The 26778-nt window shown below is 40.5% G+C and overlaps 1 protein-coding gene across 1 annotated transcript; it reads right to left on the reverse strand.

Annotated features, from left to right (window-relative positions):
* Positions 1-418: 418 nt before the first annotated feature.
* On the reverse strand, positions 419-26414 carry ptdss2 (phosphatidylserine synthase 2). The gene is made up of 13 exons (XM_030426969.1): positions 26180-26414; positions 25272-25631; positions 19776-19877; positions 16256-16338; positions 12932-12999; positions 11936-12070; positions 10401-10451; positions 9946-10059; positions 8538-8656; positions 6960-7074; positions 6412-6557; positions 5591-5776; positions 419-3445 (listed from the first exon to the last, which is right to left on the reverse strand). Exons 2-13 carry the CDS (start codon positions 25502-25504, stop codon positions 3292-3294), a joined length of 1506 nt encoding a protein of 501 aa, XP_030282829.1. The 5' UTR covers positions 25505-25631; positions 26180-26414; the 3' UTR covers positions 419-3291.
* Positions 26415-26778: the final 364 nt, after the last annotated feature.

The following is a 26778-nucleotide window of genomic DNA, read 5'->3' on the forward strand; positions in this document are numbered from 1 at the left end:
GAAACATTACCGACCTGTGAACAGACCCCTTCAGAACGAATCCCATGCACCTGTGTATACAAACACCACTGAAGACAAACTACTCATTGGGAGATTTTGTTTGTTTCAGTCATTTATAAAAACAGAAAACTTTTACATCTTCTGCAGGAGAATGACGTAACAATGTTTTGCTGCGAAGCTCCCAAAATTCACCTGATTTGCTCTACCCCTGAGCCACAGCTGAAAAATATTCAGCACCCACCGTGGATACAGATGTTGTTTGAGCCTCTGTGCTTCCACAGTTCCCACAGTAAGGATTAATTGTTGACCTGCAGTTTGATTGTACTGTAACATAACTACAACTTGCTGTTTGAAATAAAAATCCAAACACACATTTGCCTCCTTCGGATATGATTTGTTAAAAATCAAGCTGACCTCATTCAAGTTTTCAGTTGGTTTTATTGAAAACGTTATAAAATTATGTGGTGCAGCAGCATATTTCAGTTTAAATGATCTTGAACATGTTCACATTTACACAAACCAAGGTGAAAATGGCTTTTACAGCAAGTTGCAAATTGTCAAGGAGACAATAACAGGGGGCAGGGACAGTAATTAAACATCTACCGCCCTCATGTGGCTGCAAGTGATACTACACCCAAACGCACCAAAGGAAAAAGTTCCTTACTCAGGCAGAGTGGCTCCAATTAGGTTCCACAGCTCATTATGAGTTCAGTTTCCGAATTCACTATTTTGTGATTTCAGAGTATGATGTGTAAATTCATGACTTGGGTTGGTTTAAATCCTCTAATGAAAGCATTTCGACCAATCCAAGGCATGGACACAGTACAGTGAATCCTCCAGGCCACGTCTAAAAAGCATCTGTTTGAGAAAGGAAGAGAACAGCAGACTTCATGAACTTTTACCAAATTCGCAAGCGACGGAATTAGCACAGCACAGAATAACAAGTACAAACTTTGACGTATCAGCTAAACATCGTTTTTAAGGTTTTTAAATTTGCGCAGCAGTCACTGTGTTCAAAAGAAGAGGGTGAAAGTTGCAGCCCATAAGTAACGAGAATCAGCCTTGCAGAAATGACAAACTTCAGTGATTACAGCAAAAGTAAACTGATGAATGATAACAAGACCCTCTCGTTTTGAATGGCAGATTCTGCTGCATTACATTCACAAGAAAGTTACTAAACAGCCTAGTTTATAACAGGATATTTTGGTGCTAGATTCACAGATTTCATCTAGTTGGTAGCATGTAGTCATCGGGACACAATGAGCAACACACAGACAATGATTCTCTGACAGCAACGACACACGGACAGAACAAAGACCATGTTGGAGTTTCTTTTTCCATGTAAAGCTTATTTTTTGATATATGAAAAACTATAAGACCATGTCTGATCATTTTCTTGACTCTTTGTTTAAACGTTGTGTAATCTTAATCTACTGATCATTACAGCTCTTTATTCAACAAATATGTAATGGAAAAGATGATTCCACGGATTTTATCTGAGAGACATTCAATTTTATTGAGGTCTCTAGTTGTTTTACCTTAGTAAATTTGGTTTCAACGGTCAATTTCCTTTTTTTTCAAATCATAAAAAGTTTTATTTGGACATGACTGCCCTGATGTCTTTGGGACTCTGCTTTAGTTGAAATGAAAAAGGAATCTAAAAGGGGTGTTGGAGCGGCTGAAATGGGTCTGGGTGGCATTTATGGCTTTAGCAAGAAAAGAGATCTAAGCTTTGGCTTGGTGCATGTGCAATAAGGAAACCTGACAGAGCTGGAAAGGTTGTTTCTCTACCCAAACCAAAACTAAACCTTCGCCTCCCCGTCTTGAGATAAGTTTGGTTTTCATTTTGTCTCAACCGATTCAGACACAGCAGAACGTTTCAATAAAAAAATTAAGAGTTAAATATAAAAAAAAAAATATTTGGCATAAAAAGAATCAGATGTTAAATCTTGTTCTGATGTGACTGAACGAGCCATCCGCCTTATTTACAGTCGTGTTGGAGTGGAGCAACATCCAGACATCTGCCACTTGTTACCGTGCTGCTGTGGGTGAGCCAACATGTCTCCGTCAGAGGGGAGCACAGCTTCCCGTCGGTGTGTGATTGTCATGAATGTGTTTCATTAGAGTGCTGCAAATTTTCCCAGTGCCTCATTTTTACAACGAGGAACTTGAGTACAATCTAGTGTTCATAATCGATTAACCCTAAAGAAATAACGATAGAGATAACAAAACATCTACAAAACACACCCGAACTATATCCCATATATCATGTATAATATCAGCAGTTAAATACTTAGAATATGGTACATCTTGTTTTTGTTTTTTTTCTTTTTACTAACTTGTCGTTCTTTTCAAGAACAAAGCATGAGAGTAGGTTTTTTTCCCTCTCTGTGTCGGACTGAGGAAGGATCCCCAGCAGTAACAAGGACCCTGAGGCTCACTGTTCCCAGAAATTAACCCTGAAGTGTAAATTAAAGTCTCCCACATGTACACGATGCATTAGGAGCCTGCGACCAAATCTAAGACTCTAAACTGTCAAAAATGCATTGGAATAATTGGACGAAAAAAAACAAACTAATTTTAACAGAAATGTGTCATTACTAACGAAGCTCCATTTTAACCCCTGCTTGGCAATATTGTGGCCAAAATCCAAGGTTTGATACTGAACGGCTCACCTACGAAAAAATCCCAATACTCTCCTTTTTCTCACCTGCACTGATGTGACTGCACAACACAGAACGAAGCATATTTACAGTGGCGGAGATCTTCCTGATGCTCATCTCTTGTCTTCCAAAGACAAAAGTGCAGCTGAGAAAATGGAAACTGCTGTCAATTATTGGTCCAGAGTCTATCTACTTCCCTGGTCATCTTTATGCCTTCCTCCTCTGCACTACCTCTCTTTGATTAAGCTTTTTCTCTTTTTATTTTTTTACCTCATCACCCGACATCCAAAGTAATGTATAAATAATGCAAAAAAAAAAAAGAAGGTATTCTGTCCTGTGTATACTCTCCCAAATGTTCCTAAGAAATAGTGAGGTAAATCCCTGTAGTAAGACAATAACGAATGAAAACTGCCCCTTCCACCCCTCGCCTCGGTTGAATGACTACTTGGTTTCACGTAGGCACAAAAAAAGTCTACACAGCACATACACGTGTCCATCCGTTTGCCTATACATGTGTCTTTTGTGTCACGATTCTCCTTCAGTCTTCTCATTTTCTCCCATCAAACTTCATCCTTCCCCCTTCCAGCTGCTGCTGCTGACCGACCGGTTACGACTCATGTCCCCCACCTCAGGACTTCCTCTGTCGCACCGTCTCCGAGCTTCCGTTCAGCTTGCTCCGCCCAGACGGGGTGGATGCGCTGCCGTTGCCCAGGGGACGCTCCCGGTCCGTGGGGACTTCCTGTTTGCGTCGCCGGGTTTCTTTGTAACGCAGTGTGATGTCGCTGTGAGAAGATGGAAGGAAAGTATACAGGTTATTAATAGGAAGTCAGCCCGTTTCTTTAGAGAGCACCTTTAAATGATGAAAGTCAGGAAACAACTATCTGTTATGTAAAGATGGAGTGGAGTAAAGACATCCTGGGCAGAGAGTTATTATTTTATCATTATTGAGTCCCTCTGTTTTTTAGTTTTGGCTGTGTGTGTATGTTAGCCCCCTCCCTTCAGAACCATGGGATCACCTAATTTATCGACACAGCCAGCAGGGTTGTGCCACATTTGGGGACAAACACAGGAGTCTAGACTGCATCTGTATAAAAATAGGTCTACCTAACCTTCAGCACTTTAGGTATACTATATATTTTCATACAAATGCCTTCTTGACTCTGGTGTTTTTCCCAAAAGTGGCATCAGTCAGAACACACACGGCGTGCCTTTACTCTCTACCTGCCTCCAACTCCTGTATTGAGGGCCGACATGCTGGTGCACAACTACGACCACTAGTGGTGCTCACTTTGTCATTTTGGGCCTTGAAGCAATTTCTTCAGAAAATATTAAATATGTAACTGCTATATTTTTTAACACTTACTACAATACTGTGTATTGTATGGGGTAATGTTGTTTTTATACCTCATCAAAAGAAAGATCAAAAGGTGACAATTTGCCCGTGTACTGTAGAGGTCATGAACAATTGATTAAAATGTCTGATCTGACTACCTCTCATACAATTGGTGGTTAAAGAAATATCATTCCAGGTGATTTGCCATTTATGTGTCTGAAATCAAGACAAGGGTCAGTCAGACCTCCTCAGTCCGAGAATCTCCACCTCACTTTAAGTTGGAGCACCTAAACTCTTCAACATCTATGGACGTGAAGTGAAACATCCCCACAGTACTCACCTTGATCTGCTGAGGCTAATGCAGTGTATCGTATGAGGGGGAGGGACATGACACACCTGAACCTGAATAACTGGGTCAAATAGTATTTGCAGGTAATTCTTCGTGTCTGTTTGTTTTAAGCTGTGTGGACTGATAGAGGGGTTGGCTTTGCAGCTGCAACTTCGACCAACAATGACAATGTCAAGTGCATCTTATAAACGATCATCAAAGTGCTCATCTATTGGGACAAAGCCAACCTTATAACCAAACAAAGCTAAAACACACACTTCAGACTATGTATAAATACTCACCGAGGTCTGAGTGGCTATACAACAGCATGCTTTTAGTGTTTGGTGTCTTTGATGCACTGTACAGTAATATGGAGGAGATGCATGAAAAGTGCAGGAGCTGATCTTATTGGCTTTCATCCAATGACAGGTAGTTCAGTCGGAGGAGCCTGCATGCTGACTGACACATAGTGTGTGTGTGTGTTTCACTCAATAAGACCCTTGTGTTCCCGGTCTAACACATCAACATTGTCAGCACAAGCTGGCTGTCTGTCCTCGGTGTTACTTTACTGACTGCAACTGAGAATAAAAATGATGTGAAGGAGAAATGATGAAAATATTCACCACAGCAAAACACTAAAAAGTGCCATGCAGGAGAGGGATCCACGTGGAGTAATATCTATGTCTAATATAGTTATGGATCCAAACAGTGATGTATAAGAGGAGAAATTACACAAAATACAACACTGTTAATATGAGGGTATGGACGGGGCAAAGTGCCTCTCTCCTATACCTACCTCACCGGACATGGACATTACTGCTGAGCAAGAGCAGGAAGGAGTAAGGAAGGAGAAAGGGAGGCATGGAGGGGGAGAAAATAGACGAGAAGCTTAACATGCTGGGGCAAGGCTATGCTAAGGTAAGGTAAGGTAAATCAAACCAAAGGTCATCTAAAATAAATGCTGCATGAGGTCATGAAGAAAAGTAAATTCAAATACAGGGAACACACGCACATAAAAAAAAAAAAACATATTCATGAAATTTAATTGATTATTGTAATCAAACTGTGCTGCAGCTGAGTACAAATGGCTCATTAACCAGCAGCAGACTAGCTGAACTGGTTTGTTATATTCCTCATATATATTTGAATGTTAAGTGAATGTTAAGTTGAAGCTTCCTATAAAAAAAATAGCAATTTTTAACTATGTCTTAGCAACACATTTTTGTGTCTTGTGTCTTTGTGCCTTTGTCCCTGCCCGCTTCTTACCGGATAAAGAACCGCCACACAGTCCAGGTAGCGATGAGGACAATTCCTAAAAACCAGCACTGCATGACGGAGAAGGGGATGGGCAGCATGATGGTGTTGGGGTCATACTTGACCACGATGAGGAACTCGGTCACTGTGATGGCTGCCACCAACCACGCCTGCTGGCCGAGCTTCTTGTGGAACTTCCTGATGGGAAAATGAAAATAATGGTGTTGGGGAAAAGCAATAAAACTTTCAGGATGTTTTTACTGTTTTGGGAGCAGTTTTGATGTGGCCTATTAATAAGTTGCACAGGACTGTTTTTTTGTTGGATTGTAGTAGGAGTGCTAGTGTGTGGTGTCAATAGGAACCTTAAAAATCCTCCTCCTCTAAGAAATGACCAAAATCATTTGGCCTCTCAAAGTGTTGTCAAGGCAATGCAATAGTGTTTAAATATGTGTCAGAAAAGCAGAAATGCTTGCTCTTGATCGGCAGATGTGATCAGTCAGGTGAATACACTCAATCCCAGAGCTGCTGTGTGAGTTTGCCAACAACAACCTCATGTGCAGTGCATACTGGTACATGTGGGCACCATGCTACTGGTCTTTAGTGCAGCTCTATCTTAGCTGCTTAGCACTTAACAGCAAATAAATGTTTTATTGGTCTGTAGAGATAATTGGCTCAAATGAAACGTCTATATACATAAATTAAATGTCCTTTTATAAGATGGCTAACAACAATGGGAATCATTTGCACTCTTGGTCAAAAAGAGATTCAATTTCTTTGCTGAAACAGTGTTTTTCCAAATGTCGAAAAATTGGGAGAAAGTTGCTGGTACTCACGGGTCATCCATGAAGTCGTAGATTTCCCTCATGGCTACGCCTCCCACGTTGACAAAAAAGACAAGGCGGAGAAGCACCAGGTAGTGTTCAGGAGGCATCCACAACACGAACTTCAGGTAGAAAGTGTTCAGCTCCGCCAGGAGGAACTGAGAAGCGCGCAGATAAAATAACACAAGTTGCAAATGAGGAGTACTAAGAATATAATAAATTAAAGATAACAGAATAGGAATGTGACTCATGCATGAACTGTATTGTACTGTAATGTCATTCTTTGTTGCCACTATGACCCTAAGACCAATTTTTTTTAGTTTTTTTTAAAGTATTTTTTTGGCCTTTTTATGGCTTTAATGAAAGTACAGTTGAAGATATGACAGGAAACAGGGGGAGTGAGAGGGGGAGTGACACGCAGCAAAGGGACCCGGGCTGGGAGTCGAACCCAGGTCCGCTGCAGAGCCTCGGCCCATGGGGCACGCGCTCTACCAACTGAGCTAAATGGCGCCCCCCTAAGACCAATTTTTTATATAATTTAAAAACAGGATGCTTCTTACCATAAAGATGATGCCTAACACAGCCAGCCAGCGTTGAACAGTTGAAGCAGGCTTCCACTCAAACTTCACCCAGCTGTATGGTGTGAACTGGAATGCTATACGCTTTATCTTCCCCCTGGGAGTGACAGATGAATAGATACATTTCTAGCATAGCAATGTTGGTATTCCTGTAAATAAAAGAGCAACACAACTGCACTTATTCATGTTAGTACAAATGTTAAAGAAAAACTTAGTTAAGTTATACACTCACCGGCCACTTTATTAGGTACACCTGTCCAACTGCTCGTTAACTTAAATTTCTAATCAGCCAATCACATGGCAGCAACTCAATGCATTTAGGCATGTAGAAATGGTCAAGACGATCTGCTGCAGTTCAAACCGAGCATCAGAATGGGGAAGAAAGGTGATTTAAGTGACTTTGAACGTGGCACGGTTGTTGGTGCCAGACGGGCTGGTCTGAGTATTTCAGAAACTGCTGATCTACTGGGATTTTCACGCACAACCATCTCTAGGGTTTACAGAGAATGGTCCGAAAAAGAGAAAATATCCAGTGAGCGGCAGTTCTGTGGGCGCAAATTCCTTGTTGATGCCGGAGGTCAGAGGAGAATGGCCAGACTGGTTCGAGCTGATAGAAAGGCAACAGTAACTCAAATAACCACTTGTTACAACCGAGGTATGCAGAAGAGCATCTCTGAACGCACAACACGTCGAACCTTGAGGCGGATGGGCTACAGCAGCAGAAGACCACACCGGGTGCCACTCCTGTCAGCTAAGAACAGGAAACTGAGGCTACAATTCGCACAGGCTCACCAAAATTGGACAATAGAAGATTGTAAAAACGTTGCCTGGTCTGATGAGTCTCGATTTCTGCTGCGACATTCGAATGGTAGGGTCAGAATTTGGCGTCAACAACATGAAAGCATGGATCCATCCTGCCTTGTATCAACGGTTCAGGCTGGTGGTGGTGGTGTCATGGTGTGGGGGATATTTTCTTGGCACACTTTGGGCCCATTAGTACCAATTGAGCATCGTGTCAACGCCACAGCCTACCTGAGTATTGTTGCTAACCATGTCCATCCCTTTATGACTACAGTGTACCCATCTTCTGATGGCTACTTCCAGCAGGATAACGCGCCATGTCATAAAGCGCAAATCATCTCAGACTGGTTTCTTGAACATGACAATGAGTTCACTGTACTCAAATGGCCTCCACAGTCACCAGATCTCAATCCAATAGAGCACCTTTGGGATGTGGTGGAACGGGAGATTCGCATCATGGATGTGCAGCCGACAAATCTGCAGCAACTGCGTGATGCTATCATGTCAATATGGACCAAACTCTCTGAGGAATGTTTCCAGTACCTTGTTGAATCTATGCCACGAAGGATTAAAGCAGTTCTGAAGGCAAAAGGGGGTCCAACCCGGTACTAGCAAGGTGTACCTAATAAAGTGGCCAGTGAGTGTATTTCACTGTCAACAATGTTACCGACATTTTGGAATTAACTAAATCCTGCCAATTCTGTGTGTGTGTGTGTGTGTGTGTGTGTGTGTGTGTGTGTTTAATGCAGCGAATCGTACTTGTATGTAGGAATGTTCCACAGGCCCTGCCACTGGTAGGGCTTCATTGACAACCACGCCAGGGTCTTCATGCCACAGTAGATCCCCAGCCCGTTACACAACAACACATCCATGATCCACTAGAGAGAGATAAGCGTACAAACTTTACTAAAGGGTTACACTTCAACACATCTGTTATCCTTTTGTAAGATTAGATCTTTTCTTCAGACTGTGTGGGTGTGTTCAGTCTGTTCTTGCCTGACATCTTCTCGACTCTCCTGTTAGTGTTGTTACCTATGGGGCTGCAAGAAAACTCTTCAAAACTATGGAGTATAACTTCCCTGAATGTAAATCCTATAAGGCACAATGACTTAGTGTTTCTTTTTTATAGTAGATATTCACACTGTAATCCATATTTACTGCAAGTGAGTAACCACCTTCAAGTGAGTCTACTTAATATGTTTTTACAGTAAACAGTTTATCCCTTATATAACACTATATGACTACAATTTGTCTGTTTACATTCTATTATGCTGCTCTTAATGCTTTCTTAAAGTGTTTCCATGATTATCCCTGTTATCACTTCTACCTGCTGCCTGGTTTCCAATTGGTATAATAAATGGCTCTTATCATACACACAAATTACCATGTAATTGCCATCATAAATCCCAATAACACCAACTGCTTTAATACTGCACCCGCAGGCATGAGGTAGCAGGATATTACAAAATCACAGCACTTCCTCAACTCTTCATGTAAGACACTGCTCCATATTGTGCTTCTACCAGTCACTGCACTGCAGAGCAGCGCCTCAGAAGTTCAGTAACCTTTGCACAAGGTTGGTGAGGAGTAAACCAGTCTGTCTTGCTGTGCAGCTTGCAAAAAACCCCCAAAAAACAGGGCTGACTTGCACCTGCTCATGGGCAGAAATTGCAGGTTTGCTATGATAGTCACAGTAGAAGCACATTTCTAACAGCTTTGTTTGTTGTACTGCAGTTCTCCACAATCACGCCATATTTTGTGCAAGTTTGCAGGTCACAGTCTGGTCTCACAGTGACTCACATGAATCTCTATCTGATGTTGACACATTTGAACAAACACACCTGGAGCCACATTGATTGTAAAGGTGTATGTTCACTGCAGTCTTTTCATACTACATACAGTCAGAGAAGCTGCCAAGCTTTAGTCCCTAATCAAAAAAGGAATTTTACTGGATTTACTTGAATCAGCAAACATGTTGGTGCTTTACACTTTTAGTTTCTTTTTACTCTACGACTTTTACTTTTCTACATCATTACCTTTAGATGATAATCTGTATGTCAATAAACTTCCATTCTTTTTAAGCTGAGAAATGTAATATTTTCTCTCCTGAGGACACACCTGATGAATCTAGGTAAACAAATTAAAGAGCAGTGATATTTGTACGTACATGGTCCCACCAGCACTCTGAGAAGTTGGGTAGCTGGTGCTCCAGGCTGTATTCCAGGAACTCAAACATGACACTGATTATCATACACATCCACCAATCCCGAATCATCAACGTCTGAGGAAGAAAAGAGAGCAAAGGGGGAGTGGGAGTGGGAGGAGGAGAATAGTGTGGAGTGGGAGGAGGTCAGCAAAATACCACATGAAGAAACAAAACAACATTCTCCATTGCTGCAAATGGAATAGAGCACAATAGTGCTGAAGACAGCAGGCTGAGGACCCTGGTTGTCATTCTATAGAAAAAAGACTGATAATGTCTTAAAGGATAGATTCTTAAATAAAAAACATGCAATTATCCAGCTTTATCTGTACTGGACAGCAACAGTACAGTTAACAGACAGTCAATTAGTGCACACAGGTGTACAATTTTCAATCATGTTCATCCTAGTCCGTATCTACCTTGATATACCATCCCAGGAAGTGAGCTGGAACAAAGCCATCCATCTTGTCCTGTAGACGATAGACCGACATGTTGATTTAAGATCTTTACACAAAAAAAATTTAAATTCAGTTCTAGCACACAATAACCATTTAATATGTAACATCTGTCACACAATCAAGTAAACTTTCCTTTTGAAATGTCACTTTGTCAAAAGCTGTTCAACATAAATTTGTATTATCTCTAAAGAAAATGTTAAAAATGTAACAGTTCGGCCAACAACCCAAAGTGTCAGTTTTTGATGAGTTGGGAATGAGACTCAAAAATCAACTGCTCTTCAAAATAGGTCCTTTAACTAGACTTGCAACAATTAGTCGATTAATATAGTAGCTGATGGACAGAAAATAATCGTAACAATTTTGATAATCAGTTCATTATTTTAGTCATTTAACAAGCAAAAGTGCCAAAACACTCCCCTAGTTCCAGCTTCTCAAATGTAAGGATTTTAATGTTTTTTTTGTCTTGTATGATAGTTTGGGACATTTGGTAGAATTAATCAAGCTATAGAGATACATCAACTCTGGCTTTAAGAAATTATGAAGGGCATTTTTCCCTGTTTGCCAACATTTCATAGACCAAAGGATTACTCAAGAATGGTACTTATCATCAGTTGCAGCCCCACTCTTAATTACTCCTCTCTATGTCCTAATAAAGTACTACATCTAGTTCACATTGGTATCAACCAGAAATGAGCGCAGTGAGTATTGGGTCACTGAATAGAACAAATCTTGGCTGTGTATCATAAAGTACAGAAATATAACACGTTCAAAACCAGTTCTCTGCCATTTGTTTGTTGCATTGTTCAACCACGTAGCATTTATATTGAGTTTTCCCACCTTGTAATTCACATACAATTTATTTCTAAATATCTGGTCATTATTTGACATTTTAGAAAGATTAATCACATGGACTGGCTGTAATTTAGTAGAGGATGTGGTGGTTTGACCCACTCGGAGACTGTAATCAGGCCAACAGTAGAGACGAGCTCTGGGTCATGGCAGCAGCAGACTGCTTTACCCCAGGGGGTAAAAAGGCTTGGCTCTACTGACAGCTACAATCTGCACCAGACACAAGCCTCTGGAGCCAGTCAGTGCATGACAACATTATACTGTATATCTGTGTGAGGGTATGAGAGAGAGAAAGAGAATGAGAGAGAGAGAGAGAATAAGAAAGAGAGAGGGGGGAGGACTATTCTGGAATGGATGAGGTGATGAAGCAGGGAAAGAGGATTCTAGTAATTTCACAGTAATGAAGTAGGCTGTGTTCAGACGTGTTTAGGCTATCACTCTATTTAAGATCTGGGTCAATTCCTTACTATTAATGGGACAGCACCAAGTCAGAAAAAATCTTGGAAGGTGGCCTATTATTAACCAGGAGTATGAATGGTAGTGCATCTACAAAATATGTTTCAAACAAAATGCTGTTGCCCCAATCAAAACGTTCACAGATGAAACAAAAACATGTAAGTGACATTAAATCACATAAATATTCTCACCCAGATGTTGTGGAAGGGGTCGGTTGTGTTTCCAGGGTCGTACATGAGGCAGTTTCCTCCATAGTCACGCTCAGGGAGGGGCACCCCGAGCTTGGGGTCAATGTACTTCATGAACTGTCGTCCATCGTGCACCGTCTGGATAACAGGTACAATCTAGTATTAGTGCTCACTCTACCTGAAAGGAGCACTCGTGCAGATACAAGTACTATAACTGAAAGGTGTACATGGCAATGTGACTTGATTATGATTCAGAATCAGGATTTTTTTTTTCAAACTGCAGTAATAAAAAAACAAACAAACAAAAAAAAACCCATAAAACAACAATTATTTCTATTAAAAAGAGTAATACAGACGATTACAGTTCTATGAATATAACAGATATACATCTCTCTACAGTCTGTTTGAATCAAATGTACTAACGCTCTCCTTACAATCTCTTTTCTTTGCATCTCTATGGCACATTACAGTTTTAACAGAGGCTTTCACCAAGCTGCAAGTTAAATGTTTATTGGATGAGTAAAGAAGGTGGATGGATTAAGTATTTAAACTTTTTCAACAGTGCCCCTGATTAAGACACAGTCTGCCAGCTGTGAGGTATTGCTACTTTAAAAGGGTCTGGCAAAACATTTTAATTAAACCTAGAGAGTGCAATGAGGCTTCCAGGGTTCAAGATGTAGGAGGATAACAGCAGATAAAGTAGCAGAGATTGGAGCAGAACTCAACCAAGAAAATCCCAAATTTCGGCCAGTGTTAAGTCCTGCTTTTAAAATGCCTTCATGTGCTCCAACTCATTTTTTTTTTCTGGATGTAGCTACTTTAGTTCGCACACAATCCAAGATATAACCAAAGGTCAACATGACCCTCAAGAGAAGAATGTCAATGTAGGTGTACTGCTAATTCTGGGCCATGTCACCAAAATAGTCGAGAAGACAATCCATGGTTTTCACCTTTGACAATGAATATTTTAACATCAGTATTTCTCATCGGCACACCCACCTGGAACAAGATGAAGATGAGGAACAGCTCGTAGACGACAGTGACACAAAGCCAGAATCGCCAGTAAGCTACAGGGAAAGAAAGTGAGTGTGAGAGTTGAAGTAACAAGTCACGGTGTGTCACTTCCAAAAATTCAAAATTGTTGGATGACATCTGGGAATTAATATGGTTCAAGTTGTTAGAGAGGACAGATCAAAGATTATGTACATGTTATAAAGTCTAGAGTAGAATAGAGTGATGCTTTAGCCTAGGCATTTCTTTATTGCTTCCCTCATTTACAAGAATTTTCCTCTCAACACTCCATGAAGAATTTTAATGCAAGCTCATGTCAGCGTCTATTTTCCTGCCCTGATCTTGACATTTTAGTCTTTTCACTGATGCTGTTAATATCCAGACCAACATATAATGAATAAACAGCTTAAGTGTCCCATCATGACTGGACGTAATGAGCTACGAGGGATCAGTGATTTTAATATTTCCCTAAATCATATTAAAATGTACTAGTTCATAAAGCATAAATTATAGTGTGTTTTCTCTTTTCTATTACCAAGGATAGAGAGAAATTCAGTAATGATTGAGTGCTACATTCAGAGGGATTGCAACAGATAATCTGGTTTCCATTAAAATGTTTTTTGAGGAAGTCACATGGAAGGACTGATGGTGACTGTGGTAAAAGCCTGAAGCCCAAACACCCAAAAAAGGATTAGATTCAACTGTTTCTGTTATTGTTATTTCTTGTGTGCATGCTCAGTTTGCTGTGACACTCCCAGCAAACCCACATAGAGTTTAAGTTTGTAAATCTCAAAGTCCCTCTGGAGCTTTTCCAAGGACATAAACCTGTGGAGATTCAACTGAGCTGCAACAAGGCACATGAGAACTTAACCTACCTGGCTGGCTCAACGGGTCAGAGAGAATGACAGTCGTTTATTACACACTCGCGCACACAAAAACCCCTTGTCTTTTCAATGCACAAAAGGAGGGGGCAAGAAGGCACAAGTAATGTAACAACAGCAGCCTGAATTCTTGCCCGGCCACTTCATGCCTCTAAACCACCCACAACATTCAGTGTGCGTTGCCATGAAACCTCCACACCCTGCTACCTTCCTTCCTCCCTTTCCCTCTGGAGTTAGTTGGAAACATGTTGTGTGAGAGATGAGATGAGTGTTGCACATGAATGACCTTGTAAAAGCCCTGCTTATAAAATACTTTTCAGAGGTGCATTGTGTTTGTACACAGTGTCGCAGTTAGGCTAATGTCCTCAGCCACACTAAAAGTGCTTCAACATACAATAAACTATCACCACCTAAAAATCCTGATAAACCATTTAAAGTAATCTTTGATACTTGCTGGCCTTGCTGATCTTCTCAAAGGCAAGCAACAATAAGCTTAAACTTAAAGTAAGGAAAAAATCACAGAGGCAATTTTGACTATTCTTTATCCATTAATCCACTGATTATTTTCACAATTAATTAATTGTTTTGTCTGTAAAATGATCAACATTGTGAAAAAAGCTCATTACAATTTCCTTGAAAATGACTTAAATGATCACTCAATAATGAAACTTGGCAATTACTTTTTTCTTTCCATCAATGAATCTTTGGCAATCTAACGATGCAATTCCATTCTCGATTCGATTATCAACTGAATGAAAAGAAGGCACCATTTTCAGTCTTTTGCTCCAGTAGATTGTGTGCCAAACCAGTGAAACACTAACAGAAATCAAGATAAACAAGGTAACAGCATTTACTCATTAATGAACTAATTTGAAAGCATGCATGCCTGTATGTGGGTACAAGTCTCCTGGTTTGTTAAACGGTAAGTCCAGCAGGAAGAGCAGCCTCTCTGCTGCTTATCATTGTGCAAGACCAGACAACGCTACAAAGTTTGTTTAATGCAGTGTGTATTGGTCAGCTGGTCAACCTTGTTGCTGCTGCACATTGTTCCACTTGGTGAACGTTAGTCTCTGGGTGAAGGTGTAAAAAGTATTCACAAACTTCACCTCTCAAAGGTAATTATTCAGTTATTAAACAAAAGAAATGCATGCAAATGCTACCTTTTTTAAAGATGAACTTCATGATAACTCTAGTGTATGAACACTGTAATTTGCAGTCAATTCTACCTTTTTTGTTCTGACAACATCACACTCTTAACATTTAGAAAGTCAATTTTCGACATTTGAAAATCGATATTGAATCGTGGAAGATAATACCCTCGATTCCTTTGTGAATACATTTTTTTTACCCACCCCTATACTGCAGTTTCTTGTTGCATGTTCTGTTATTTTCATGGAGAAAAATGGTTATCTTCACCTTTATTTCTTTTTACAATGATGTTCATAGTGGTAATGAATGTAATTAAAATTACTGGGTGCACCTCAGTTATGTTGATTATTGTTATGAAAGTTGGGCGCACAAGTGCAACCAGTGTAACAAGCTTGACTTGAGCCCTGAAATTGTCTGTCCTTTCCCTTGCAGCTTTCCTTCAGACACACCAGCTAACACAAGCTCCCAGCTCTTCATCTAATCCCAACTGATGGTTTTAAAGTAGAAATGGAAACAAACACCTGCATCAATGGTGTCCTGTTATACTATTCAGCTACTAAATAATTGACAGAATTCCCTGGGGCCATGGTTTAATACCATGTACTATCTTTAGTAACTAACTTTAGCAGTTAGTGTTGAGTTACTGCAATGGACACCACAGTCCTTTAGATATTACTGCTATAAGCCAGAAAAGACTTCAATTACATATGATAAACATGTTCACCCAAGCTTGTGTTTATTTTTTTCCTCTGGGGAATTTGATTGGACCTTATCCATGCCAGGAAACCACCACACCTGCTTTCAACAGAATTCTTCATTCACTCGTGATGTCTCCCTTATTTTGACAATTACATTTAGCTATCCATCATTTGTATTGATTCCCAGCACTCAGAGGATCTTCTTTTTATATCAGAGGCCAACGTGAGATTCTCAAATGTTGATATTGATCGAATTAGTGGTGAGATACACTTACCTCTAAACATGGGGATACACAATCAATGTGCCATTAAACAGTCAGGCTCAACACCTGGGCTTTATCTGATAATAGCATGCTATTTGATCAGCCTTAGGCTCCCATCAATTCCTGTAATGGGAGATCTTCAATATCTCTGTTTGTAAACAAGTGCCTTTAAAAGCTTAGGTTTAGAAGTTGTTCATAGATGTCTTTTAACCTTTTCGCTTATCTGAAAGTTTTAACAGGGCACATACTTTGGAGTGGAGTAAACAGCTCCGCAAAAGTTCAACCTGCTCAAACAACTGGGAAAAAGTCTTCTATTCTTACCTGGATGTGGTCTGGTGAAGGGTCCATCTTTGGCTTGTGTCACTCCAAAACAGAGGAACACCAGGATGCTTGCCACAATCCCCCTACAGGACCACAATAAGAAAAGCACAAATACTAAGTAAATGTATGTTAAACTTTGGACAGATCCCGCCATTGATTCATTTGTTGGCTCTTGAGCTTCGCCACCATTACTTCAATCTCAATAAATAACATTTACACCCCTGGATGTGAAAGTGCTTTAGTAGCTAATTAAACCCAGCACGAACTACAATGGCCCTCAGTAGAGCGCATAACTCCGGCAAGGCCCAACACTCCATGACATCCACACACGGCTGATTTTGTTCATCAAGTTTGATAGATTATTCCATAAGAAATTAACAAAAATGCTCAAGAAAGTAATCCAAAAAACTGCTGTGCAAATCTGACCCTCGATCCAAATCCACACCAAAACTTAATGGGGTGAATTCTGGGCAGAAACCCATCCTGCATCACAGTTTTGGTGGAAATCTATTCAGTAGTTTTTGGGTTATTCTGCTGGCAAACCAACAAACAGACATGGATTAAAACATAACCTCCTTGGTGGAGTTATTAGTCACACTCCATGATTTCTTGCCCTGTAATCAGAGAATATGTATCATTTAATAAAAGCAGAAACACTAAACACTGAAAAGTGTAATCCTTTGCTGTACTACTGTGCATTGTATATTTACACAAAGGATTACAAATAGGTGACACTACAGAAATGGTGCCTTGTCTACTTCCACCAACGACCCATATTTTTTTCTGTCGACTGAAAACCAACTGAATCCAAGCTGTTGTAAGAAACCTGTGAAGGTTGTTGTCTAAACATAGGTTCAAAGAGCTGGGAGGGGAAAGTAATGGGCAATAATTTAATATAGCATAAATCTGGAGGCCTGTCTCAGCTGCTGACCGTAATAATTGGTTATTACAGTTTCGACTGTGTTTACCAAGAGGCCAATCGCACCCTGCTGCTGTCAGGTAGTTGCCTTTCATGGCTGCTGTGTTGGGACCTGAAACCCAGGAGACCAGGCAAGGCTGTTGCTGTGAACTTAAAATGAACAGGAAAGGCTTAGCAACTGGACGCTCAATGGTACTTTGGCCTGTGCTTGCCAGTAAGTGTGGGAACATGAGTGTGTGATTGAGTGTTTAATTAAGCTATTGTGTGTAGGTGGGAAAGTGAGGGTATTTGATTCAGTGTAATGCAGTGAGGCTGATCGATAAGTCCAATGTTCAAAAGTACTGTGACAGGATGAGTGTATAGAACAGTGTGTGAATGAGTACATGAGTAAGATTCGGACCATGTGAGTGTGTGTGTGTGTGTGTGTGAGTGTACTCCGCTGCCAGGAAGAAGCTCCAGGGTCTTTATCCAGATGAGCCGGACTGCGCTGACTACAGCAAATCCTATTAAGACCCGTCCCACAAGCCCTCACACACACCAGTAGACACACAAACACAACGTACAATCACTCAATCTCTCTGTTACACACTCGCACATAATTTAAGCAGCGTGCTCATTCGTGACCTGCCTTGTATTATTCCAATTAAACCATAAAACACAATTAACTAATTAAAATATGAGAGCAGTTCCCTTTTGTAAGATTAAGGAATTCATTTCTGTGCTTACAGTTTACATGAGACATTTCACAAAGCGGGCCTTTTCCTGTACTAAGCAAGACTCCAGTCACTTGCCAGAGCAAACTAGTGAGCTGGTAGAACAGAGAGGAGCTCATTGCTCAGATATCAGACCAGTGTGAAACAGACATCCACTCCTGACCAACATGATAAAGTCTTGTCAGTCCAAAGTTATGCAAATCAGAGTCAGTTCTAAAAGTTAGTATCTCTGTTGTATGTCTATGTTCATCTGTTTGTGAGATGTTACAATAGCACTCCGAAAAAGGGGCAATAGGAGCACTACACACTTAACACAAGAGAATAGTGTAAAATGCAAAAATAGTATCAAACTGATGTCATCAAGGGTGCTTTACCATGACCTTACAAGGCAGCTGGATCCGCGAGATTGCAAGATCACGAGAATCAACTTCCTATTACGAACTACTAGCAGCTAAGCCGCCAATTACGTATGATTACATAGAGAGAAGCAACGGTTTGAAACCACAATGGTGGCTCCTAAAGATGCTAAAATATATCTATACAGTGATAGACAGATGGTTCGTCATATTACCTGTCTAATACTGTTTGAAAGGAAGACATTTCTGATGGTTCTGTGCAACAAACCATCCCACCCAAGATAATTTTACATTTGTGATAAAATATGCAATTTCACATAATTTTGGACAATCATTAGGTTGGTGTACCAAAATGTCGAAACAATAGAGAAGATAATACACAAACACACAAAAAGCTGGATTATCATTCCACTGTGTTTTCACATTAGTGTTTAACTTTGACACAAAAATTGCAACAAATTGCAACACATTTATGAGTTGGTGGAACAGAGAGAAACCAGTTAGTCCAAAGGCTGTGTAATAAAAGCTTTGCCTGTCGTTCTCAATTTATCTTCTTGTGCCATGATTTGCGCAGCTGAACAGTCACTCAAAGTGATTCCTCTCACTGGTGGGCTCTACCTCAGGTTCCACATGCTTAATCTGCCAAAAAAGCCGCCAACAAGCCATTAGACGAATGTTGGCCTGGTGTGTGAGGGGCATTATGCTTTTTATGTGAAATGCAGTACAGTAAGTAGTCACCACCAAGACTGGGTGCTTACAGGAGAAATCACACCTCAGTCTATCTGAATGTCCCTATGTAACGTCCTACGATGCATATTTTCTCTGTGTTTAAATGGCAAAGCATCCATCATATTTAATGCCAAAAATTGCAATCTAATCACAAATTAAACTGGTATTTCTGCTCTTCCTTTTCATGGTCCTCAGGGCATCATTTTGCTGTTAAGTTACATCTAGCTATACACATGGCCTTGAAAGAGGGCCAGCTGGCTTAAAGGTGATTGCTACTGAAGAAGAAAGTGACCCAATTTGAAATGGTGAATGCTGCAAATCATCCATGTAGCTGTGTGGCTTCATGCCAAATGGTGATAAAGGTGATATAAACTGTGGAGCTCATTGCCTGGTTTAGTTATGTGACCTCTTCAGCAGGCTTTGAATGGCAATGTGACATGACATACAAGAGATCCACAAACAAAACATGTCAGTGGACACAGAGAAGTAGATGCAGACACAGTTGTGGTGAATGTCTGGTTATAAAGGACAAAATCTGAACAAAGCCGGACATTAAAAAGCTGAAATTAGAATAACTTTGAACTCATTAGTCCTTCTTTTTTCCCAAGATAAACTGCTGCCAAAATGATTATTATAGTATAATAATAATTTGTGATTATTATATTATAAAGATCATTATATCATTATAATTCTGATAAGTCGAGAGCCCAAAAAAAAGCCATAAAATGGCGTTTTTTGGGCTCTCTGCTGGTTCCTGCAGGGTTTAAGCTTCGACGAGATAGTGACAAGTTCAGTCTACTGACCTCTTAGTGTTGTAAGCCGTGTCCTGCGGGGTCTCTTCCAACAGTGTGACGTAGACGAGAGCACAGGTCAGAATGAACAGCACTGTCACAGTATGGGCTCGCCTGCAGAGCAAGAGAGTGATATTAATAACATCTGTGAAGAAGAAAATTTAATGAAAGCCACTGGAGAATCCACTGATGCTATCTCACACCACAAGACAATACAGTTAATGTAATGTAATTTGAGCTGAGAACACAGTAGTAACTACTCAACAGCGTGTCTTAACAAAGCTTTTAGAAGTCTGTGCTTGATGAAAAGTCTCTAGTGATCAGAAGAAAATATAGTAAAGGGACTGGAGGTGAGATAAAACAGTTGTATATGGGGAAACTGGGTTACTTCAGTTGAAAATAGTTCAAAAAGGTGCAGAAAACAAACAAAAAATAAAAAAATAAACAGACACAATGAGGAATGAGTTTTCTGAGTAAGGTTAACATTTACTTTCACTAATGTGAAAAAAGTCGAAAATAACTTTTGAATCAATTGTCTGTTGACCTACCTGACTGTGGACTGACAATTTTGTGCAGGTTTGTATTTTTGAAGGCTATGATGTTGGCAACATGCTCATATCTCCCACATCACGCGACAGCAAGGGAAACAAACCTTGGCCTTTTGTGGTATGACAGATACACACCATAGTGGTCCAGATAAATATCCGCGCTATCTGTGGGATTTATCTCACCGCATGGGCCAAAGTTTCATTCATCCATTTACTGATATGAGCCACTAGGACATACTGTACCCAATATATAACCCAGGGAAATCTCAATAAGGAAGAGCTAAAATGACTTACTACTTGAATGATATTTAGAAAGGACATCTCTGGAAGAGAATTAATAGAAAGAGGTTGGTTGGATGGTGAGAGCATTTGCAGAGACAGCTAACAGTTAAATTGTATACTTGAGATGCTCAGATTGATCAGATGACTATTCGAATTGTCCAATATTTATTATCGTTCGGGATGTCCCACAGGCTTTCTATGGGCCCACTGACGCACTTTTAAATGCTGTACCTTTTGTCAGTCCTGTGTTTGTTTGCTCGCAGTACCTCAGCTGTCAAAAACACTCCATTGAGCTCAGTTAAAGCAAAACACAATTGTGTGCAAGTGACCTGCAAATGAACTGAGGCTCACTGAGGAGTAAAACAGCAGCCAGCAGCCTCAATTAACCCAAAGATATTATGTTCATCATTTTGTATTGCAAGCAATTCTGCTTCGGGTAAAGAAAACTACAGAGTGATTTTCCTTGAATTTCAGCAACATGCTGAAGGTGCAAAACAGTTGCTGAATTTCGGTGTCTTCACTATAAAGCACCTGTCGAGCACCAACCAATAAAGTTATAGAGTGGCTACTGGCTACTGACCATAGAGAATCTAGTTAGTCAAGATTAGAGCCCAAACATTACTTTAGGGCTGATTAAGTTGATTTCAAAGTTAGCAAAAAATAACAAAGGCTGTATGGGCTAACAGTTGTTCTTAAATATTGTAACACACCTTTCCTTTATACAATATTTATAAAGGGTGTGGCATAAGCTACACATTTTACTAGGCCTGCAATTATTCGTTTTTCTCTCAGGGGTTCAGTTTAGTCTATGAAATGTAAAAAATTTGTGGGAAAAAAATGCATCTCACAGAGTCTAAAGAGACATCTTCAAAGTGTTTCTTTTGTCCAACCAGCAGCCCAAAACCTACAGATTCTTCATTGACTATCATAAGTGACAAAGAAAAGCATGCAATCCTTACATTTAAGAAGCTAGAAGCAGCAAATGTTTGACATTTTGTCTTGAAAAATGATGATTGAAAAAATCAATCTGATTATCAAATTAGACTAGGTCTTATAGTTGAGGCTAAACTGTAAAACTAGGCAGTGATGATCATATATGAACCAAGAACATGTTTCTGCATTGCCTTTTTCTCACCTAAAATGTTTTCAGAAACACGTTGTAAGGTTCAGCTATAACAGAAATTAGTTTGTTACCAGTCAGCAACCACAATGTTTTAAAATGAACAAACCAAAACCAAGAACCTCCCAACTCGCAATACGTCACACATCAGCGGCTGTGTTTATCGGCCCGGTGGCCATAGTGCATTCTGTTTGTAGAAGGTTTTCTGCCTTTTTCATCATTTTTTCTTGTCATGCAACATCAATTTAAAAAGCATATTGTGTCTTTCCATTGCATTAACACACTCTCTTTTCAGTGGTTAAATACTTCTTGACTATTGCAATAAGGCGATGGTTTGGAAAAGCATATTTTGTATTGAGGCCAGTGGTGGCATCTGTCAAACAAAAGAATGTCACCCACTGTGCCAGCCCTTTGAGTCAGAGTCTTAGTCACAGCAACGGTACTCCAGGTCTCCCTGTTCTACCTCCTTATCCAACCTGTTTGGCAAGAGACACAGGAGAAGGTTTCTCCCTTGCCTGACAACCACATAACAACACTGGGAGTGATAAGACAGGGAGTGAAAATGCCAAGCTGGTGCAACTCTGAGGCAAGCTAAGAAATAGATTTACCACTAGAGCACCTAGATACAACAAACTACTGGTTAAAGACAGTTCAATGACCAATACGCATAAATAGTCTAATGTTGTCTTGACGCTGAGTGAAAGGTTGAAATAGGCCAGACAAATACAGTTTGTGACTTTACTGAGCTTAAGAAAAGGATGTTGATGAAGCACACTCGATTGTCAGTTTGATGCATTTGAACCAAGTGGCCTCTTGTTACCATGATCTCAATTTGTTACAGATCACAGGTTCACTGGCCTTGTGCCTGTTGGACAAAATTAAATCCTGTGATGAGCTCTAGTTTCTCTTGAGTGGTGTTACTTAGAACCCTAACTTAAGAGTTCATTCTTGGAAAACATTTTAAAATAAAACCCAAAGATATTTTCCTGAGTCAAAATGCACAAAGCATTCTCAGATGTCTCTAAGGACTGAAATGTGGGGGCAGCATTTCTATTTAGGGAAAAATTAAAAGTGGCGCGGCAGCATAAAATGTGGTTCATCCGGCTGAGTTCTATATTAGGTCTTTGCAAACTATTCCTCTTTTCTCAAAAAAAGAAAACCACTTCCCCCAATTTAACTCTGTCCTAATAAGGCAGGTTGCATGGCACATGCTTACCATCCTTGACAGCCAGAGACAGCTTTTTGGCATATCTCTTAGAAGACTCCCAACCACACAGCCAATGAGCAACACAAGCAACAAACTTTTTCCATGTCACTTCCTGTATTTCAACACTGATGTGCTGACTCCCAATAACTTAAGTGTTCTTGTGTCAGCTCTTAAAAATTGTCAAATCATGGTTTACTTTGAGGTAATGGAATCAGCACAATACATTAAAAAAACATTCCATGTGTTTTGCCCCTTTTTGTACTTGTTCTCAGTGGGTTTCTGCATGTAACATTAGCTTGGAAATATCAATATCATATGGTTAGCCTGATACATGACTACATCGTCTTAGATTTTGGATATGGTATGATAAGTGTTGTCTTCTCCTTGTTTAAAGGCTGCATTACAGTAAAGTGATGCATTTTCTAAACTGAACAGACTGTTCTATTAGTTCTAATACTTGTCTTTACCCAGATTACTGATGATTACTGATCAGAAATCTCATTGTTTTGATATTTGAAGCTTCTATGAAGTGCTTATGAAGTTATTTAAAATATCAAGATATAACGCATCACCATATAGAACAAATAAAAACATTTCTAGATAATTTTAAGGCCCTATCCATAAATATCCAAGATGGCATATGATTCATGAGGGCTACGTTTCCAAGTTTGCCATAAGTTTAACAGCTACCACGCCACTTTTCATTATCAGTTCTCAATTATAACAAACTAGGAGTGCCAACCAACCAGTCACATTAAATGAAAGGCTGTACTAACCAGAGCTGTTTACATTGTGACTTGTTATCTGTACATAAACAAATGTAAAACTCATGCAGTATAATACAACAACCCTGCATTAAACCCCATCTTTATGTGAGTAATAATATGATGAAACTGATTTGGAGTTGTGTTGATTTAACTGTGCTAGGCTGTGGTTTACAGTGCTGTCAAATGACACTGCAGGAGTCATGAGTATTTATCGGCTCCAGCTCCACATGGCCCGTGACGGAAAAATGACATCCGGATGGATGTGCTAATTATCGCCTTTTTCTGGCTCAATGCTGAGGCATATGTTGAAGTTTCAGACCTTGGAACTAGAACGGCACTGGAACATCAGTTGACGTCTAGTTTGAAAGACACACTGAAGTAAATCACATAAGAAAGTAACCACTGTAACACTTTTACTGGCCTCACTGCTGCTTTCTACTGTTCCCCTTTTTCCAGCAAAAACAGGAAGGCAAACTTGTCTAATGGCAATGAGAAAGAAGTAAATTGCATTTGTTCAGTGAGTTTACCTTTTTTATTTTTTTTTAAAAAACACATGCATATAAGCCATTAATTCTGGTTAAGAAATGAGATTAGAAATCCTTATACGTACTGCATACTTCAAAAGAAAAGGGTATCTTAGCATCTTAGTTCCTATTAGTGCCACGAGTATTGAAATAACAGGAAACCTGGATGTCAAGGTTGTTACACGGTAATGAGAAATCCTCATTAAGGTTTCTCTCTGGGAGGAACAGTCTCCTCTGCTGCCAAAGATATTGGACGGCTTAGCAGATTCTTACTGCCCCATGCTTTACACACAAAGCAGAGATGAGACACACATTCACTGAGTCAGGCTTGAATATTCCTGGAGCGACAGGTTGAAGGGTCTTGGCGGCTATACATTGTAGGAGGCGGCAGAGGAGAATGTCACTATTCCAGACTAGCCTCACGCCCTTACATCACGACACCCGCATCCTTCACGTCACCGGGCCTTGTCAGTGTGTGTGCGTGTGTGCGTGTGTGTGTGTAGACAGAACTCACTCCTCCAGTTTACCGCATTGACAGAATATGCGTCTTGTCTTCAAGTCTGTTGTGGATCCCTTTCTGCTGAAGGTGCAGGCTCAGATATTAGCTACTGCCTTGTCATCAACAAGCTGTGATGTGCAATGAAAGCATCAATGACAGCCTGGCATTAGTAACATTAGTAGGACACCTTTCAGGCTGACACCTTGTGGAGTAAGCCTTTTGATTCCTCGCCATCTCTATGCGTTAGTAGAATTTCACCAACAAATATTTGAGCTTGACTTCATGCTTGGTATTCAAATCATTCATTATTTTAAAGATTCAGAATAAGTATTTGCTGTGATTAGCCTAATGGAGGTCATGGGCATGTCTTTCAATTCACCTTGAAACCTATAACACACCCAGCTGACACCACACACATACCTTATCATGCACTTTCTATGTACATGTCACAAATAAAATCTGTTTTTTTTTTTTCACACATCAAAACAACACCATCACTTCAGATACTGCAGCATGCAGTGTTTGACACTCGCATAGTTGACATTGCAGGGAAGCACTCACCAGAAAAAGGTGTTGGTTCCGTCGTCATAGACCTCACACTCCGTGTTTCTCCGGTACAGGCTCTCCCTGGAGGTCTGCTTCATCACACCGCCTTTGATTTGTGGGCTCTGACTTGGACAGCCCGGCTCGATCGAGCCGTTGTTGACCTGCTCGGCGGCGGACGCGGCTGTGGCGCACTTGCCGGTTGCGTTGATCGAGGCCACGCTGCTCTTCTTCGACTCGGGCTTGGTCATGGCTTCATCCAGGCGTTTCGCCGCCCTCGGAGCCGTTAATCGATCCTTTTTGCGGTTTGATTATCCCTCGACTCTGCTCCCGTGTACTGTCATCCGCGTCAGCCCCACCCAAGTGACTGTCAGCATCCTGGGGTGGTCGAAGGAATGAACGTTACTTCTTAGATAAGGAGCGGAGACTAACCTGAAAGTCACGTCCCACGGTTGTTATAGCTCCGGAACACAACCAAGCACAGCACAGCACGGCACACTACAGACATGCATGTAAGGACGTCTTGCCAAGACTTTTGATGACACTGCCTACTTATGTATCTAGAAAAACAAGCGTGGCAAGCCTGTCAGTGTCAGCAATGGCGAACAGACGGACAGAACCATAGCACGGGTATTTAATTGATGGCGTCCAGGTTGTAAACAAATCACAGCGGCTTCACCGCCATAGGTACGAAGCTTTGATGTCAAGCAGGCTGTCGGCTAACCGCGTTAGCTATTAAGCAGCAGGCTATTTTTTGACTATTTGACCTTGCTAACGAGGCTAAAGTTAACTGACAAGCTTGTTAACAATTAACCGACGTAAAACCACCATTACGAAAGCCACTGCTTCACCTTATATGTGGCAGAATGTGCCTTATGTTAGCTATAGGGAGATGTTTCTTTTTAATTTAAGCTAACGTTACTTACCAGTTGAATTTACGGGATTACTGACTGAAGTCTGCATATGTGTTCAGGAGAGCTACATCAGTACAGGCGCTTGAAATCCGTTTCGTTGGTAGAAAGAAGAAAACACAATTTAGCGGCAAAACTGTGTCACACTCCGCCTCTACTATACCAACAAAAAGGCAAACCGCTCCAGACCATAGACCGTGGGCTACACTCCAGACATATCACATGGACATGGAGTCGGCTTGGTGGTCAAGCTAGCACAGGCAACAGCACAGCATCCGTTACAGTTATCTTCACAATAAAGTACGCCCTCGCAGTCATACGTTTCAATGCCTTTATTCTGAAATCGAAATGTTCAACTTGGCAATGCTACTTCCGCTACTTTACGTGACTTTGTTACGTCGACAGCCTGGGCGATCAGGCGGGTTAAGCGGAGGATCATCCGTTTTAGCGCTTTCTGTGTTACATTTGATGAGTTCAAGTTTTTACATCTCACAGTAAAAACTGGATACGTGCAAGTAACTCCACTACGTGCCGGCATTTAACCGGCAAAACTTCTAAAAAAAGAAACGCGACCAAGCAGGGTTTCCTTACAAAATGTTTTGGTAATTTGTATG

This window comes from Sparus aurata, chromosome 8 (assembly GCF_900880675.1).
Source record: "Sparus aurata chromosome 8, fSpaAur1.1, whole genome shotgun sequence".
NCBI classification, from domain to species: domain Eukaryota; kingdom Metazoa; phylum Chordata; class Actinopteri; order Spariformes; family Sparidae; genus Sparus; species Sparus aurata.

What these genes read in the sequence shown, in the direction of transcription:
- ptdss2 (XM_030426969.1), bottom strand. Translation starts at nt 25,504, where the DNA reads ATGACCAAGCCCGAGTCGAAGAAGAGCAGCGTGGCCTCGATCAACGCA. An exon ending in CTTCACCAGACCACATCCAG is followed by an intron (nt 13,000 to 16,255) that starts GTAAGAATAGAA and finishes CTTTCCCTGTAG; the next exon opens with CTTACTGGCGATTCTGGCTT. An exon ending in TCATCTTCATCTTGTTCCAG is followed by an intron (nt 12,071 to 12,931) that starts GTGGGTGTGCCG and finishes CCTGTTATCCAG; the next exon opens with ACGGTGCACGATGGACGACA.